At 43.8% G+C, this 15210-nt stretch overlaps 1 protein-coding gene and 1 non-coding gene across 2 annotated transcripts; both read left to right on the forward strand.

Annotated features, from left to right (window-relative positions):
* Positions 1 to 4851: 4851 nt before the first annotated feature.
* LOC115206014 (A-kinase anchor protein 12) lies at positions 4852 to 15140 on the forward strand. Its single transcript, XM_029772535.1, has 3 exons — positions 4852 to 5025; positions 11522 to 13447; positions 14459 to 15140. Exons 2-3 carry the CDS (start codon positions 11713 to 11715, stop codon positions 14479 to 14481), a joined length of 1758 nt encoding a protein of 585 aa, XP_029628395.1. The 5' UTR covers positions 4852 to 5025; positions 11522 to 11712; the 3' UTR covers positions 14482 to 15140.
* Positions 8347 to 8419, forward strand: trnaa-cgc (transfer RNA alanine (anticodon CGC)). The gene has a single exon. It is a non-coding gene; the product is annotated as a tRNA-Ala (tRNA).
* Positions 15141 to 15210: the final 70 nt, after the last annotated feature.

Here is a 15210-nt window from a genome sequence, read left to right on the forward strand (position 1 = left end):
GCATTGAAAAGTACCCCCTTCTCCCCCTCTCCCCCACCTCTCTCTTTAACTCTGACTCCTCCTCCATGGTCTTCCTATTCTTCGTCATTGTTTCTGCAGTCCACATTGATTAAATGGAAGGCTTAATCCATCTGTAACCCCACACATTTATAGACAGTGGCGTCGGCCTGTTGTAAATCTATGTGCAGTAAATGAAGTGGCTGCAGATGCAATTCGATTGGTTGCCAGCGCCTGTGTTTACGGCTGCGTGTCAGAGCACGTGCTGGTCATCAGGCTGCAGAAACTGGCTTCTTAAAATAAGACCTTGTCGCCCTGGACAAGAAAGCGGGAACTGGAATTGACAGGTAGTGTTGTGAGCCAGACACGGCCTTCAGCTGAGCCTGCCAGAGCTGAGGCACCCAACACCCCCACACACACACTTGCTTCTTGACGCGCACAGCAGGCGTGCACGCTCAAATACACACAAGCATACGCTGTTGCCAGGCGTTAGGGAGGCAGAGACAAACACCTTGTGAGCTCTGCCTATGCCATTCACAACGCCCTCGCAGCTTCACTTAAATGTGTTGACACTGAAATCCCTCCACTGCTTGGGGTACATTCGATTTTATGTTTCAGTCCCTGTAGAGGGACTCTGCTGCCTGCTGGTTGTGGGATGTCTGGGTCTGAGAGCAGACAGACATCCAATGCAGAATGCCAAAAACTAAAGCCATTAATATGACACTGTTCAAAGCTCCCGTCCCTTGTAGGTTGGCACTTAATTCACACTGTCTGTGATGGTGGCAGGTAGCCTAGCGGTTAATAGCGCCACCGCCACCGCTATTAACCGCTAGGCTACCCGCCACCATCACAGACGGTAACCGAAAGGTCAATGGTTCGAATCCCTGAGCCGACTAGATGAAAAATCTGTCGATGTTGTTCTTGAGCAAGGCACTTAACCCTAATTGCTCCTGTAAGTCATTCTGGATAAGAGTGTCTGCTAAATGACTGAAATGTAATGGTGTATCTGAATGGGTGTTATTTATGATCAAGCCCTTGAATGACAAATATATCATTACCCTACACACACTTCAACAGAGCCGGCGAGAGCCTCTCCAGGCACAGACAGCTTTCCCTCTGCCTGTCTGTGACATCCAAATGACATTGGGCTTCACTCACTCAGATAGCAGGTGAAAATAATGTATTCTCTGATTGGATCAGCCAGTGGTGGAGGGGAAGGAATGATGAAATATTTCGGGCACCTTGGCTCCAGCCTGGTCAGAGGCATGGCAAAGCCAACCATTCTAGCTGGTGATTCCACACAAAAGACAAACACCCCACTCTGGGGTTAATTGGCCACCCCCAAAAGAACAGCTAACTTAGGGTTACTGGGGAGAGCCCACTGTGTTGTTGTTATTGAGGAAGCATAGATGGTCTGGGTAGACTAGAGTGTAGAAACCCCACCTAGTGTAACAGAGAGCCATCCATCCACCCTCCCAAGCTCAGCCCGCCAAATGATTTATTGAGCAGAACTTTGGTGACATTCTGAATTCCCGCTTCAGTTAATGTATGCACCTTTCTTAAACCCCTTGATGCACATGGAGCCATGCATGACACAGCTGCACTGTGGCCTCCTGTGCCCTTAACCATAAAACCGATGCCTAGCTGACTCAAAGCCAGCGGTGTAGCCTAACCTGCTCAGACAGACACGCTGGCATCCTCCACAAGGAAATTAAGGCTCAGGGAGCGAAAGAGACCAAGTCCTTGCAGATGCACTGTCTTATGAAATATTAATCACGCAGCAATGCTTTTCCAGTGCAGCACACAATTTACTCTATCAAGGGGACACATTTAGTCCAATATTAAAATTGAGAGGCACAGACAAATATGATGTTGGCATCCATATGTTGATGATGTAAAGAATATTTGCTGGTCTGTGGTGCAATGAGGAGCAACCAGACACTGCACTTGACACATTTATGAAATAGGTTATTCCAGTTACAAATAAGCACACACCCATTAAGAAAATGACTGTAAAAACAGTTAAATCTCCTTGGATTGATGAGGAATTTAAAAATGTTATGGTTGAGAGGGATGAGGCAAAAGGTATGGCAAATAAATCTGGCAGCCCAACTGATTGGCAAACGTACTGCAAATTAATAAATCATGTGACTAAACTAAATAAAAATGTACTATACTTTGAAACAAAGATAAATGATATAAAGAATGATAGTAAAAAGCTTTGGAGCACCTTAAATGAAATTTTGGGGAAAAAAGCCAACTCGGCTCCATCATTCATTGAATCAGATGGCTCAGTCATCACAAAACCCACTGATATTGCCAACTACTTTAATGACTTTTTCATTGGCAAGATAACATGCCAGCAACAAATGCTGACACTACACATCCAAGTATATCTGACCAAATTATGAAAGACAAGAATTGTACTTTTGAATTCCGTGAAGTCAGTGTGGAAGAGGTGAAAGAATTATTGTTGTCTATCAACAATGACAAGCCACCAGGGTCTGCCAATCTGGATGGAAAATTACTGAGGATAATAGTGGACGATATTGCCACTCCTATTTGCCACATCTTCAATTTAAGCCTACTAGAAAGTGTGTTACCTCAGGCCTGGAGGGAAGTCATTCCGCTACCCAAGAATAGTAAAGCCCCCTTTACTGGCTCAAATAGCCGACCAATCAGCCTGTTACCAACCCTTAGTAAAGAAAAAATTGTGTTTGACCAGATGCTATTTCACAGTAAACAAATTGACAACAGACTTTCAGCACGCATGTAGGGTAGGATACTCAACAAGCACGGCACTTACACAAACGACTGAGGATTGGCTGAGAGAAATTGATGATATGATTGTGGGGCCTGTTTTGTTAGAATTCAGTGCAACTTTTGACATTATCGATCATAGTCTGCAGCTGGAAAAAATGTATGTGTTATAGCAGGGGGTGCTTTACACCCCCTGCTATAACGTGGATAAAGAGTTACTTGTCTAACAGAACACAGAGGGTGGTCTTTAATGGAAGCCTCTCAAACATAATCCAGATAGAAGCAGGAATTCCCCAGAGTAGCTGTTTAGGCCCCTTGCTTTTAAAAATCTTTACAAACGACATGCCACTGGCTTTGAGTAAGGCCAGTGTGTCTATGTATGCAGATGACTCAACACTATACATGTCAGCTACTGCAGCGACTGAAAAGACTGCAACACTTAACAAAGAGCTGCGGTTAGTTTCGGAATGGGTAGCAAGGAATAAGTCAGTCCTAAATATTTCCAAAATGAAAAGCATTGTATTTGGGACAAATCATTCACTAAACCTCAACTACATCTCGTAATGTGTAAATTGAGCAAGTTGAGGTGACTAAACTGCTTGGAGTAATCCTGGATTGTAAACTGTCATGGTCAAAACATATTGATACAACAGTAGCTAAGATGGGGAGAAGTCTGTCCATAATAACGCGTTGCTCTGCCTTCTTAACAACACTATCAACAAGGCAGGTCCTACAGGCCCTGGTTTTGTCGCACCTGGTCCACTGTTCAGTCGTGTGTTCAGGTGCCACAAAGAGGGACTTGGGAAAATTGCAGTTGGCTCAGAACAGGGCAGCACAGCTGGCCCTTAAAAGTACATGGAGAGCTAACATTAATGACATGCATGTCAATCTCTCCTGGCTCAAAGTGGAGGAGAGACTGACTTCCTCATTACTTGTTTTTGTAAGAGGTGTTGATAAGCTGAAAGGTCTGTTTAAAATACTAGCACACAGCTCGGACACCCATGCAAATCCAACAAGACATGCCACCAGAGGTCTCTTCACTGTCCCCAAGTCCAGAACAGACTATGGGAGGCGCAAAGTACTACATAGAGCCATGACTACATGGAACTCTATTCCACATCAGGTAACTGATGCAAGCAGTAGAATCAGATTCAAAAAGAAGGTAAAAATACACCTTATGGAACAGTGGGGACTGTGAAGTAACAAAAACATAGACACACACATGCACACACACGATAACATACGCACTATACACACACGTACATATCGATTTTGCATTGTAGATATGTCGTAGAGGAGTATGGGCCTGAGGGTACACACTTAGTGTGTTGTGAATTCTGTAATGAATGTATTGTAATGTTTTTTTAAATTGTAGAACTGCCTTAATTTTGCCAGACCCCAGGAAGAGTAGCTGCTGCCTTGACAGCAGCTAATGGGGATCCATAATAAATACAAATACAGACTGCCTGAGCACACAGCATAATGTTCCGCTGCATCCTCCCTCTGCTCTGGCGCCCCAGGCCCACTAATGGAATATTTGTGGTAGGCTATTTCTCTCCATACACCTTCATTTGTCTTCTGTTTTGCAGTCTCACTGTATGGCAAGCACATGGCCACTCGGCTCTCCAACATGGCTGACTCACTGAATAATGCTGCTTGGTGAGATGAAGGCTGTCACATAGTGTGGAATCAAGAGATGGTTTCCAGAAGAGAAAAAAGATGCCGTAATAAAAGGGATTTTCCTCTGTGTATTTCATTGGTGGCGGACATTGTGTTAGATTAAATACACTGACATTTCAATGGACAGTCAATTGGTGGGCAGTCCAGGTGTCAATTCTTCTTCATGTGCTTGAAAGGTCATTGTTGCCAAGTCACATGAGTTCAAGACAACGATTCAAAGCAACGGGCTTTAAATCGCACCGTTTTACACAAATCAAATGCAAGTTGCTCTGAGCTCTGACTGGGCAAATTACTGAGGGAAACAATTTCCGACCCGTACTCTAACCCTCTTAGTGGTGGGGGTGGGGTGATATCCATGGTTGCTAAGGGCAACGGGGTGAGATAGATGGTGTGCATTTGCGGAGCCGCAGCTGCGCGTCTGTTAATACCCACGCGACCCTCACGTCCCCGCGCAATTCTCAACACTGGGTTGGCTGCTTCAAGGCATGAGGATGCGAGCGGGGATTTAGTTTCAGTGTCTTTTACCGTCTGGAGCAGTTTATTACCTTTGTCCCGCACACAGAAACGGATTTAGACACACGAAACAAGGTTTGTAGATATTATTCGTATTTTTTTTTTCTTGTAGCCTATTATAGTGTTTGTTAAATGCGGTATTATATGCATATAATGATTAACTTCTGTGATTTCCATTTACCGTTTAATTAACCTTTATAGTCATACAATATGGCTATTGTTGATGAAACTTGGATGGGGAGCTCATCTTGGGTTTTGTTGGAGGATCTCAACGTTAAGGGACTGTGAACAGGCTGTTGATACGTGCTCGCTCTACGCATATCAACTCTGGGTACATACGATAGCCTACATAAATTAAATGTTTGTCTTTTTCTGGCATTGCTTCGTTTCGATAACCATTTGTTTGGGAAGACAATTGTGCGCTCAAAAACAATGTAATTTGGTGCCATGAGTCCCTGAGGCTCCTCATTCAATCAACCTCCACGCCATTCGCTAGACTGCCCCCTCACGCATAAGACAGACTGCCCCCTCACACATTATAATTAAACGCATTCAAGTGTGAATTTAAACCGGGCCAAGTAGGACCTCAATTCCAACATACAAATGAATCTCTCATGAGAAGGAAAAACTGGCGCTTGGGATGGAGGTTTCGAGAATGTGTAGTCTAGTCTCAGCTTCACCGCAACAGACAAGCGCTGCATTTGTTGGGAATTTGGCGCTTGAGTTGTTTTCCTCTGAGGATTTCATATTATATTAATCACGTCTGTATTGCTTCAAGAATTATCTGAATGTAATATCGCTTCATTCATCGAGAAGATGGCTATACATAATTTGTTTCTCGACATGACTTTTGCGTATGATGATGCGTTTACGCGTTATAACGCGGCCCAGCTTTCTCAATAGGCAAGCCCATCTATTGTTCGGAATGCGTCTTGGCAGCAACTTGGAAACCATTTCTGTTGTTATGGTTTAATTAACAGGTTGAATTCCCTTACATAAGCTATATAGCTCAAACATTTTGAGAGGAAACTATCAGTAAAAACATTTCGATAGACGCTTATTTTAGGCTAGCCTACACAAAATGGGGGGGAGAGATTTGTGAATCACGTTAGCAATGCAAATGAGCGTTTGAAAAGGACGGGCACCTGCTGTCTCGAGTATTTGCATTGGCTTTTTCACCAGTGGGTCATGAACAACATTAGCGTGAGCAACAATAGTGGAATCGGTGGTTCGCCTTCAAAATAAAAGTCCCCCCATTGAAACCTATTCAAGTTCGACTACATACATAGATAGCCGTGGGAAGTAGACTTGGAAAGTCATCTCCCAAGTTAGTTTATTATGCGCAATACTAGCTAATATTTGTGTGAACTCTACATAATTGGGTTCTGTGGGTGTCACTGAGTAGGCTGATACCCCATTTCATGGGTACACAATCCATAGGTTAGGCTGTAGAGTGCATTATGAATATTCAATACGCATAATAGACAAGTTAAATAATGGTTTAAAAAAAATAGGAGGTGATTTTCCACAGTCAAAGTCCCACAATAAGAGCTAAGATGCTAATATGTATGTAAACTCTACAGAGTTATGTTCTGTGGGTGTCACTGAGTAGGCAGATACCCCGTTTCATGGGTGCACAATCCATAGGTTGTACAGTACAGTGTATATGGCGGTCGGTGCCATTTAAGATGAGGGTGGATGATTTTTTTGTAGCATGGCCTTATTTCTATTACAGCATATTGGATGACTGTCATTCATATTCCATTCACCCAGCTCAATGTAACATCAATAGGTTTAGCCTACTATACGATACTCAACTTTTCCCTGTACCCTACAACCTAGCCTATGAATGAAAGTTTACAATGTAGGTGCACATCTAGCTGGTCTAGGGTGTAATCAATAGTCCAACAGTTACAAATTAGTTTCTATTGGACAAATTCAGATATGTTTATCCCAGTTTCCTTCCATTCGCTTCTGTTGAAGAAATGTTTTTTCAACAGAATCGGCAGAATAAATACACCCTTGATCACACGGAAACACAGATCACTTTCATAGAAGCGACATCAAAACATCTTGATTACTTTGCTCGCTGTATACGGTTCTTTCGGAAAGTATTCAGACCCCTTGACTTTTTCCACATTTTGTTACATTACAGACTTATTCTAAAATTGGTTAAATATACTTTTTTTCTCAGCAATCTGCACACAATACCCCATAACGACAAAGCAAAAACAGGTTTTTAGATGTTTTAGAAAATGTATTAAAAATAAAAAACAGAAATACCTTATTTACATAAGTATTCAGACCCTTTGCTATGAGACTCGAAATTGAGCTCAGGTGCATCCTGTTTCCATTGATCATCCTTGAGATGTTTCTACAACTTCATTGGAGTCCACCTGTGATAAATTCAATTGATTGGACATAATTTGGAAAGGCACACACACACCTTTCTATATAAGGTCCCACAGTTGACAGTGCATGTCAGAGCAAAAACCAAGGCATGAGGTCTAAGAGATTGTCCGTAGAGCTCCGAGACAGGATTGTGTCAAGACACAGATCTGGGGAAGGGTACCAAAAAATGTCTGCATCATTGAAGGTCCCCAAGAACACCGTGATTCTTAAATGGAAGAAGTTTGGAACTACCAAGACTCTTCCTGGAGTGGGCCGCCTGGCCAAACTGAGCAATCGGGGGAGAAGGGCCTTGGTCAGGGAGGTGACAAAGAACCCAATGGTCACTCAGACAGAGCTCTAGAGTTTCTCTGTGGAGATGGGAGAACCTTCCAGAAGGACAACCATCTCTGCAGCACCACCAATCAGGCCTTTATGGTAGAGTGACCAGACGGAAGCCACTCCTCAGTAAAAGGCACATGACAGCCCACTTGGAGTTTGTCAAAAGGCACCTAAAGACTCTCAGACCATGAGAAACAAGATTCTATGCTCTGTCGAAACCGAGATTTAACTCTTTGGCATGAATGCAAAGCGTCACGTCTGGAGGAAACCAGTCACCATCCCTACGGTGAAGCATGGTGGTGGCAGCATTTTGCTGTGGGGATGTTTTTGAGTGGCAGGGACTGGAAGACTAGTCAGGATCGAGTCAAAGATGAACGGAGCAAAGTACAGAGAGATCCTTGATGAAAACCTGCTCCAGAGCACTCAGGACTTCAGACTGGGGCGAAGGTTCACCTTCCAACAGGACAACAAACCTAAGCACATAGCCAAGACGTCGCAGGAGTGGCTTCGGGACAGGTCTTAATGACCTTGAGGGGCCCGGACTTGAACCCGATCAAACATCTCTATAGAGACCTGAAAATAGATGTGCAGCAATGCTCCCCATCCAACCTGACAGAGCTTGAGAGGATCTGCAGAGAGGAATGGGAGAAACTCCCCAAATACAGGTCCCGCGTGGCTCAGTTGGTAGAGCATGGTGTTCGCAACGCCAGGGTTGTGGGTTCGATTCCCACGGGGGGCCAGTACGGAGAAAAAATTTATGAAATGTATGCATTCACTACTGTAAGTCGCTCTGGATAAGAGCGTCTGCTAAATGACTAAAATGTAAAAAATGTACAGGTGTGCCAAGCTTGTAGTGTCATACCTAAGAAGCTGTAATCACTGCCAAAGGTGCTTCAACAAAGTACTCAGTAAAGGGTCTAAATACTTATGTAAATGTGATGTTTTGTGTTTTTAATACATTTGCAAACATTTCTAAAAACCTGATTTTGCTTTGTCATCATGGGGTATTGTGTGTAGATTGATGAGGGAAAAAAGTGTTTTAATCAATTTTAGAATAAGGCTGTAATGTAACAAAATGTGGAAAAGGTCAAGGGGACTGAATACTTTCCCAATGCACTGTATATAATTCCTCCTCACCTTTTCCCTTCGCTTGTAGACTTCAGTGCACAACACATCAGCTGTCTTTGACCAGGCGAAAAAACCTTTCCAAGACAAACCTTCATATCATGACTGCTAACCGCTACACACAGTCTACATCGTTGTCACCATATTACCTAACATGTAGTCAACATAGCTACGAGAACTAAAGTGTTTGTAAACCTGCTACAATCATGCAGTACAGTGTACAGTCATTAAGCAGTTTAGCAGTTTCACCGGCGGGCCCGGTGGCAATAAATAAATTAAACCAAAAGCTTACCTTGACTTGGAAGAGTTTCAGTGTTGGATAACCATGGCCAGCTAGCAAACAGCTAAGTGAAAGTTGAAAAAATACAACCAAATGTAGCTAGCTAGCTCCCTCTCTCTCTCTCTCTCTCTCTCTCACTGGCTTCTCCTTAATTTTGGAATCAATTAATTTGTTCAAAACTATTCAATTATTGTCTTTCTCTCCCTTTGAGTCAACTACACACCACATTTTATGCACTGCAGTGCTAGCTAGCTGTAGCTTATGCTTGCAATACTAGATTCATTCTCTGATCCTTTGATTGGGTGGACAACATGTCAGTTCATGCTACAAGAGCTCTGATAGGTTGGAGGACGTCCTCCGGAAGTTGTCATAATTACTGTGTAAGTCTATGGAAGGGGGTGAGAACAGTCAGCCTCCTAGGTTTTGTATTGTAGTCAATGTACCCAGAGGAGGACAGAAGCTGTCCTCCGGCTACACAATGGCACTACCCTACAGAGTGCTGCTTTTCTACTGTAGAACTTCATTGTAAAAGTGTGTTTTAATCAATTATTTGGTCACGTGAATATATGTAGTATAGTTTTATCTAAAATTCCTAACTTTTTTCACTATTTTTATTTTTATGAAATTTACTGAGGATGGTCCTCCCCTTCCTCCACTGAAGTAGCAGTGGTGGAAAAAGTACTCAGTTGTCAAACTTGAGTAAAATTCCTTATATTAAGGAAACCATTCGGCACAAATGTTTTATTTATTATCGGACAGACAAGGGCTTACTCCAACACCCAGACATAATTTACAATCACAGTATTTGTATTTAGTGAGTCCGCCAGATCGGAGGCAGTATGGATGACAACACCTAAAATAATAATTGCATTTTTGTTTACTTTATATAACAACGTTCCTAATAATAAAAACATTATCTAGTCCAACTGTGGAATCATTCCACATTTCTTTATCCGTTTGCTTAATTTTCAATGGGGCCTTTTATTTTGAATGGGAACCGCCGAGGCCACTATTGTTGCTCACGTTAATGTTGTTCACGACACACTGGTGGCACCCCAACCCCCTTCCTCATTAGAATGATCTTCTATTTCGGCAGCGCATAATTGGAGCTCACAGCTAAACTCAATCGCAGGGGCTTCTAAACCCCCTCGGGCTCACTGCTGGTTTAACGTAACAAAGGGGGAAGAGTGCTCAGATGAAAACGGGACAAAAAGGCTAAAGCGCGCGATTGTCCTTGTGGCAGGACATGTAAGCGTGGTCTCCACACCCTCCACAGACGCTCGTTCCTTTTCTCGCAGTAGTATCCTAACTCGGAAATCCGATTAAAATGTGTTATTGGCATCGTGCTCCTCTCAAAATACAAGACAATTGTATTACAATATATGTTACTATGCTCATTTTACGTCACATGCATCCACAGGGTCCTTTTGATTAACCAAATATTCCAAAGTATGTGACTAGTTTATATCAGAAGGTGCCCCTCTGGTGTTTTAGAGACTAAATAGATTCGTTCAAATTCTCAGCTGGGTGATTTAGAGAAATCTGTACTAATCTATAAAAATAGTATAACCATGGATGACATAGCTATGTTACAAAATAACCCACTGCCGACTGGAAAACAAGGTCAGCACTCCACAGCACATGATGGGAGATAAAGGGTTGTCTCTGGTTGAAAGGGGGGAGGGGGGAGACTCAAGTCTATAGAAAATCATTGCCAGAGAAAATAGGGCATTTGTTACTTTCTGTTTTGCCTATAACATTTATTGATGTTACGATGCAATTATAAAGAATTTCCCTGATAAACATTATCAGGGTGGCTTTTTATGTCTATAAATGTTAAAATTAGCTATGCCTTGTGTAGATTTTCGAAAAATAAAATGCAGGATTTCCAAGCTTTTTTCTTTGTCATTGTCCTTTATGGAGATTTGCTTTAGATGTTCTATTTTTCACTCGCCTCTGCTGTCATTGCACGTTATTGTTCAACCTTACTAGGATGTCAGCTTGTTTTTCCTGGATACTAAAGCCCAGACAAATCTCTTCAAATGGTGCTGAATTGTAAACAAAACCACAGATCCTATTTTCTAAACAGCAATGCTCTCTAGCATCTAGGTGACAGGAGTCAGACCCTTGTGGCAACATGAGATTATCTGGAGCACGTTATGCCATGTGTTTATTTCCCTATGACTGCTCTGGGCCATATACGTCACTTCCTCATTCTTCAAAATGGCCATCACCACTCACATAGCATTTGTCACGTTACATTATGTTGGTCTGTGCTTGGATGCATTGGCTTTAAAACCCTTTGAGCAGGCCTTTGCTGTTGTGGAGATGCACTGTGTATTCCATCAGCTCTGTCTGGAGTATCCAAGACTAAGTAATGGACTGTCTGTGTTGTTGATTTATACATTTAATCCCTTCTCATTTAATTTCCACCAGGTTCGTGGCCATCATTCTCACTACTGAATATGATGCAGAGGCCCTCCTCTCCAAAGGGAAGTTGGATGGGAATACTGCCATACGTTTCAGCTCGGGATCAATGAACTCAGTCCATTCAATCACAAAAGGAACTAACCTGAACTACTGAAGCAAAAGAGGGGATATAACGACACAGACATCTTTTTGAGGATATGGCGGCGACAGATGCATGTTCAGCGCCTGTACAGGAAGATGGCACCACCACCACCGAGACTAAAACAGAGGTAGAGCCCACAAACTCAGAGAATGTCACAGAGGCTGTCACAGAGGCTGTCACGGAGGCTGTCACGTCTCCACCCGAAGAGGCACATCCTGCTGGAGAGACCAAACAGAGCACAGAGCAGCCGGCCGATGGCAAAGCTAAACAGGCCTCTGAGAATATTTTCTCTTCCTTCCTGAATAAGAGTGGGCTGGGAAAAGTCATGGGAGGGAAGAAGAAGAAGGAGCAGAGCGCAGAGGCTGTGGAGGCTAATGGAGAGGGCAACACAGAGCAGAAAAAGGCCTCTGACCAAGCAGATGAGCCGGCAGCCAATGGCACAGAGGCAGCGGCTGAGGACCAGGCCATTGAGAAAGCTCCGGAGAACCAGGTGAAGGTCCGATCCAAATCCTTGGACAGGTTAGAAGACCCTGAGGCCCTCAATGCCACAGTGGACCAACTGGAAGATGCCCCGGCAGCAGAAGGGTCAGAGAAGCCAGCGACCAAACACATTAAACGCTGGCATTCCTTTAAGAAGCTTATGGCCCAGAAGAGTCACAAGAAGAGCACAGAAGAGTCTAAGGAGGCTGAAGGTAGCGAGGGTGCATCTGGGGGCACTCCTGGCGACACAAGTACACTGGACTCCAAGGCTTCAGAATCCAGTGGCCAGAAACGGTGGAAACTGAAAAGGTCTTGGACATTCCAGGGGCTGAAAAGAGACCCGTCAGTTGTAGGCATCAGCAAAGCCGCTACAGGTGAGAAGGCGGAAGGTGAGGAAAATGCCACAGAGAACGATGAAGCGGCTGCGCCTGAAACAGACGAAACCAAGGCGCAGGTAGACGGCAAAACACAGGAGAAGACAAACACAGACGGAGAGGAGGAAAAGGGAGCCACCTCCGCCCCACACAAATCAATGAACCAACATGCAGATGAGATCTGGACCTCCTTCAAGAAACGTGTGATCCCCAAGTCCAAGCGGTCAGCAGACATGGTGGCTGCCAGCGGGGGGGAGGAAGGTGCTGCCGCATCTGAACCGGCCGAGCAGACGGAAGAGGCAGGCAAAGAGCAGGCCAAGTCGGCCAAGGCCAAGCGAACACACTTTAACCGCGCCGTTTCGCTGAAAAACTTCATCATGCGAAAGGGGAAGAGCACCAGCGTGGACCAGGGAGACGGAGCTCCGAAGGAGGGTAAGGAGGTGGCAGATGGGGAGGCGAAGGACACAGAGGATGCGGCTGCCCCAGCTGGCACGTCTGACAGTCAGCAGGCGGCAGACGGGGAGGCGAAAGACACAGAGGACCAGGCTGCCCCAGCTGGCACGTCTGATAGTCAGCAGGGAGAAGCTGACGCTGCCCAGGGCGAGAGCAACGACAAAGGAGAGGCTCAGGTGGCCAATGAGCACACAGTCGCCGACGGAGAGGCAAAGGAGCCCGCAACGAGCACACCGTCTGGTCCTGGGCCAGAGAAGGCCAACTCAGCTGAGCCCGCAGCACCGGCAGAGCCTGCGGCAGAAGTGAAAACCAACGGTGAGAATGGTTGCTCGAACGGCACGCCCGAAGAAGACGCCATACACAATCATGAAACAACCCTAAAAAAGGACGGACCAACAGACGAGGCAAAACAAGAAAACACCAACTCGCCGATGGACGCCAAGATCCTAAACCTCGGCACAGGAAATGCAGTAGCCCAAAGCGGTGAGTTTGCAGCAGAAATAGACTGTGGGGATGATCTCCAGCAAAATGGAGCTAACATGATGACAGAGGGCAAATTAGAACTAGGGACTAGCTTTGAGTTAGAGGCCGGGGGGGAGGGACCTTCTCAAAATGGAGGGTCCCATTCTGAGTCAGGGGAGACCAACGCTGAGCCACATGACCAAGAGGAAGCGCGGAAGAGGATGCTCTATGAAGCTGCTGCATCCATCATACAGACAGTTATGTCAGCGGCCACTGAACAGTTAGAAAATGAGAAGAACTTCCTGGACAATGGTCTAACGTGTTCTCATTCTGCCAATAATGGGAATTACCCCAGATTTCGTCATTGAGCTTTTACTCATTGAGCAGGGTTCCCCCCAGTTATGGTGCTGGGTGAAGCTTTAAGTGGAAGCGTAGTGTAGATATGTGATACTGAAATCCATTCACCTACTTTGATGCAACACGCTGAAATCCCTTTAAGGACATTCAATTTTGCAGTAGGTAACATGAAGCATGTAAATAGTCAGCAAAAGAACCACTGAATTTAAGGATTACTCATAGGTATCCATGTCACCGCACACAATAGAAAGGTCACTGTGTATAACAGGGCCTCTTCAATATTGTAGGGAAAGTGGGTCAACTGACATCAATAATGTTTTGTCAATCAAAGGATTAGTAGTACAGTAAAAAAATATGTGTCACTTGGGCTGTCTAGGAACAAGATTAAGCACCTTTCTCCCTGAGGTACCAGTTTATCGATGAAAGTAGTTTTTACCTCACATGTTTGATTCACAGTCTTCAGTCAGGGACCATGTCTACAATATTGTTATTTACCCTATGGAGTAAGTAGAATATGCTGTGAATCTGTGTCCAATAGTCTTGAGTAATACTAACACTTAAAACCTAAGATTATCTGTCAGCACCTTGTCTGCTACTAATTAAACGTTTTCTTTGAATGTTATGATTTAAATATATATTTTAATATATTCAATCTTTTCTGTTATCATTCACCAGAAAAAAAGGCGGGAAACGTGTGACGACACACAAAGAGGATTAGATCTGCATGGGATTCGTTCAGCGAGGAGCTTTGACCCCCCCCCCCCCCCCAAAACTGGAATAATCACATGTTTACACCACAATTCACCATGGTGAGAGCAATGCAATCCATATAGATGAAAAAATACTCCAAAGCAATAATTCAGTCATCAATCAGTGCAGTTCTTGCTTACCATTCCATGATCAATGTAAATGTTTTGCTTGTCCTCTACTAGTGAGATTATATATTGTCAAAAAAAGGAAAACGTTACATCCTTGTCAAATGTTCATCTCTATGATCTCTCATTCCAGAATAAAAAAAAGACTTAGTTTTATATCAATTGCCATTTTATTTGTAGTTTTGTCAATAGATATTTCAAAGTGCAACCGAGAACACATTTGAAATGATTGCCCTACAGACTGCCCCCCAATGTGGATTAATGTGTTCTAATCTCTTTCTGTGTTAATGTTTTTAGACTGTTGTGTACATGAATAAACCACCATAAAATATTAAGTCAAAATGTTTTTTTTTTCTAAACACATCTCACTGTAAAGCAGATTGATCTGCCGTATTGATATGTTTTGTTGATCAATGATGTCACATGTTCGCTAGCAAATTGTCAAAAACTAGAACAATAAAGATGAAAATCGAACAACTAAAGAACCTTAATTGTGGAGGCTATTTATGCATAGAATGTTGATGTACTATAAATGGCTGCTTACATATGCTT

This window comes from Salmo trutta, chromosome 13, assembly GCF_901001165.1.
Source record: "Salmo trutta chromosome 13, fSalTru1.1, whole genome shotgun sequence".
Lineage (NCBI taxonomy): Eukaryota > Metazoa > Chordata > Actinopteri > Salmoniformes > Salmonidae > Salmo > Salmo trutta.

Bases quoted from the DNA above. Each gene is read 5' to 3' on its own strand.
- LOC115206014 (XM_029772535.1), top strand. From the start codon at position 11,713: ATGGCGGCGACAGATGCATGTTCAGCGCCTGTACAGGAAGATGGCACC. The intron at 13,448-14,458 runs GTGAGTTTGCAG...ATCATTCACCAG, and splicing joins AAATGCAGTAGCCCAAAGCG to AAAAAAAGGCGGGAAACGTG.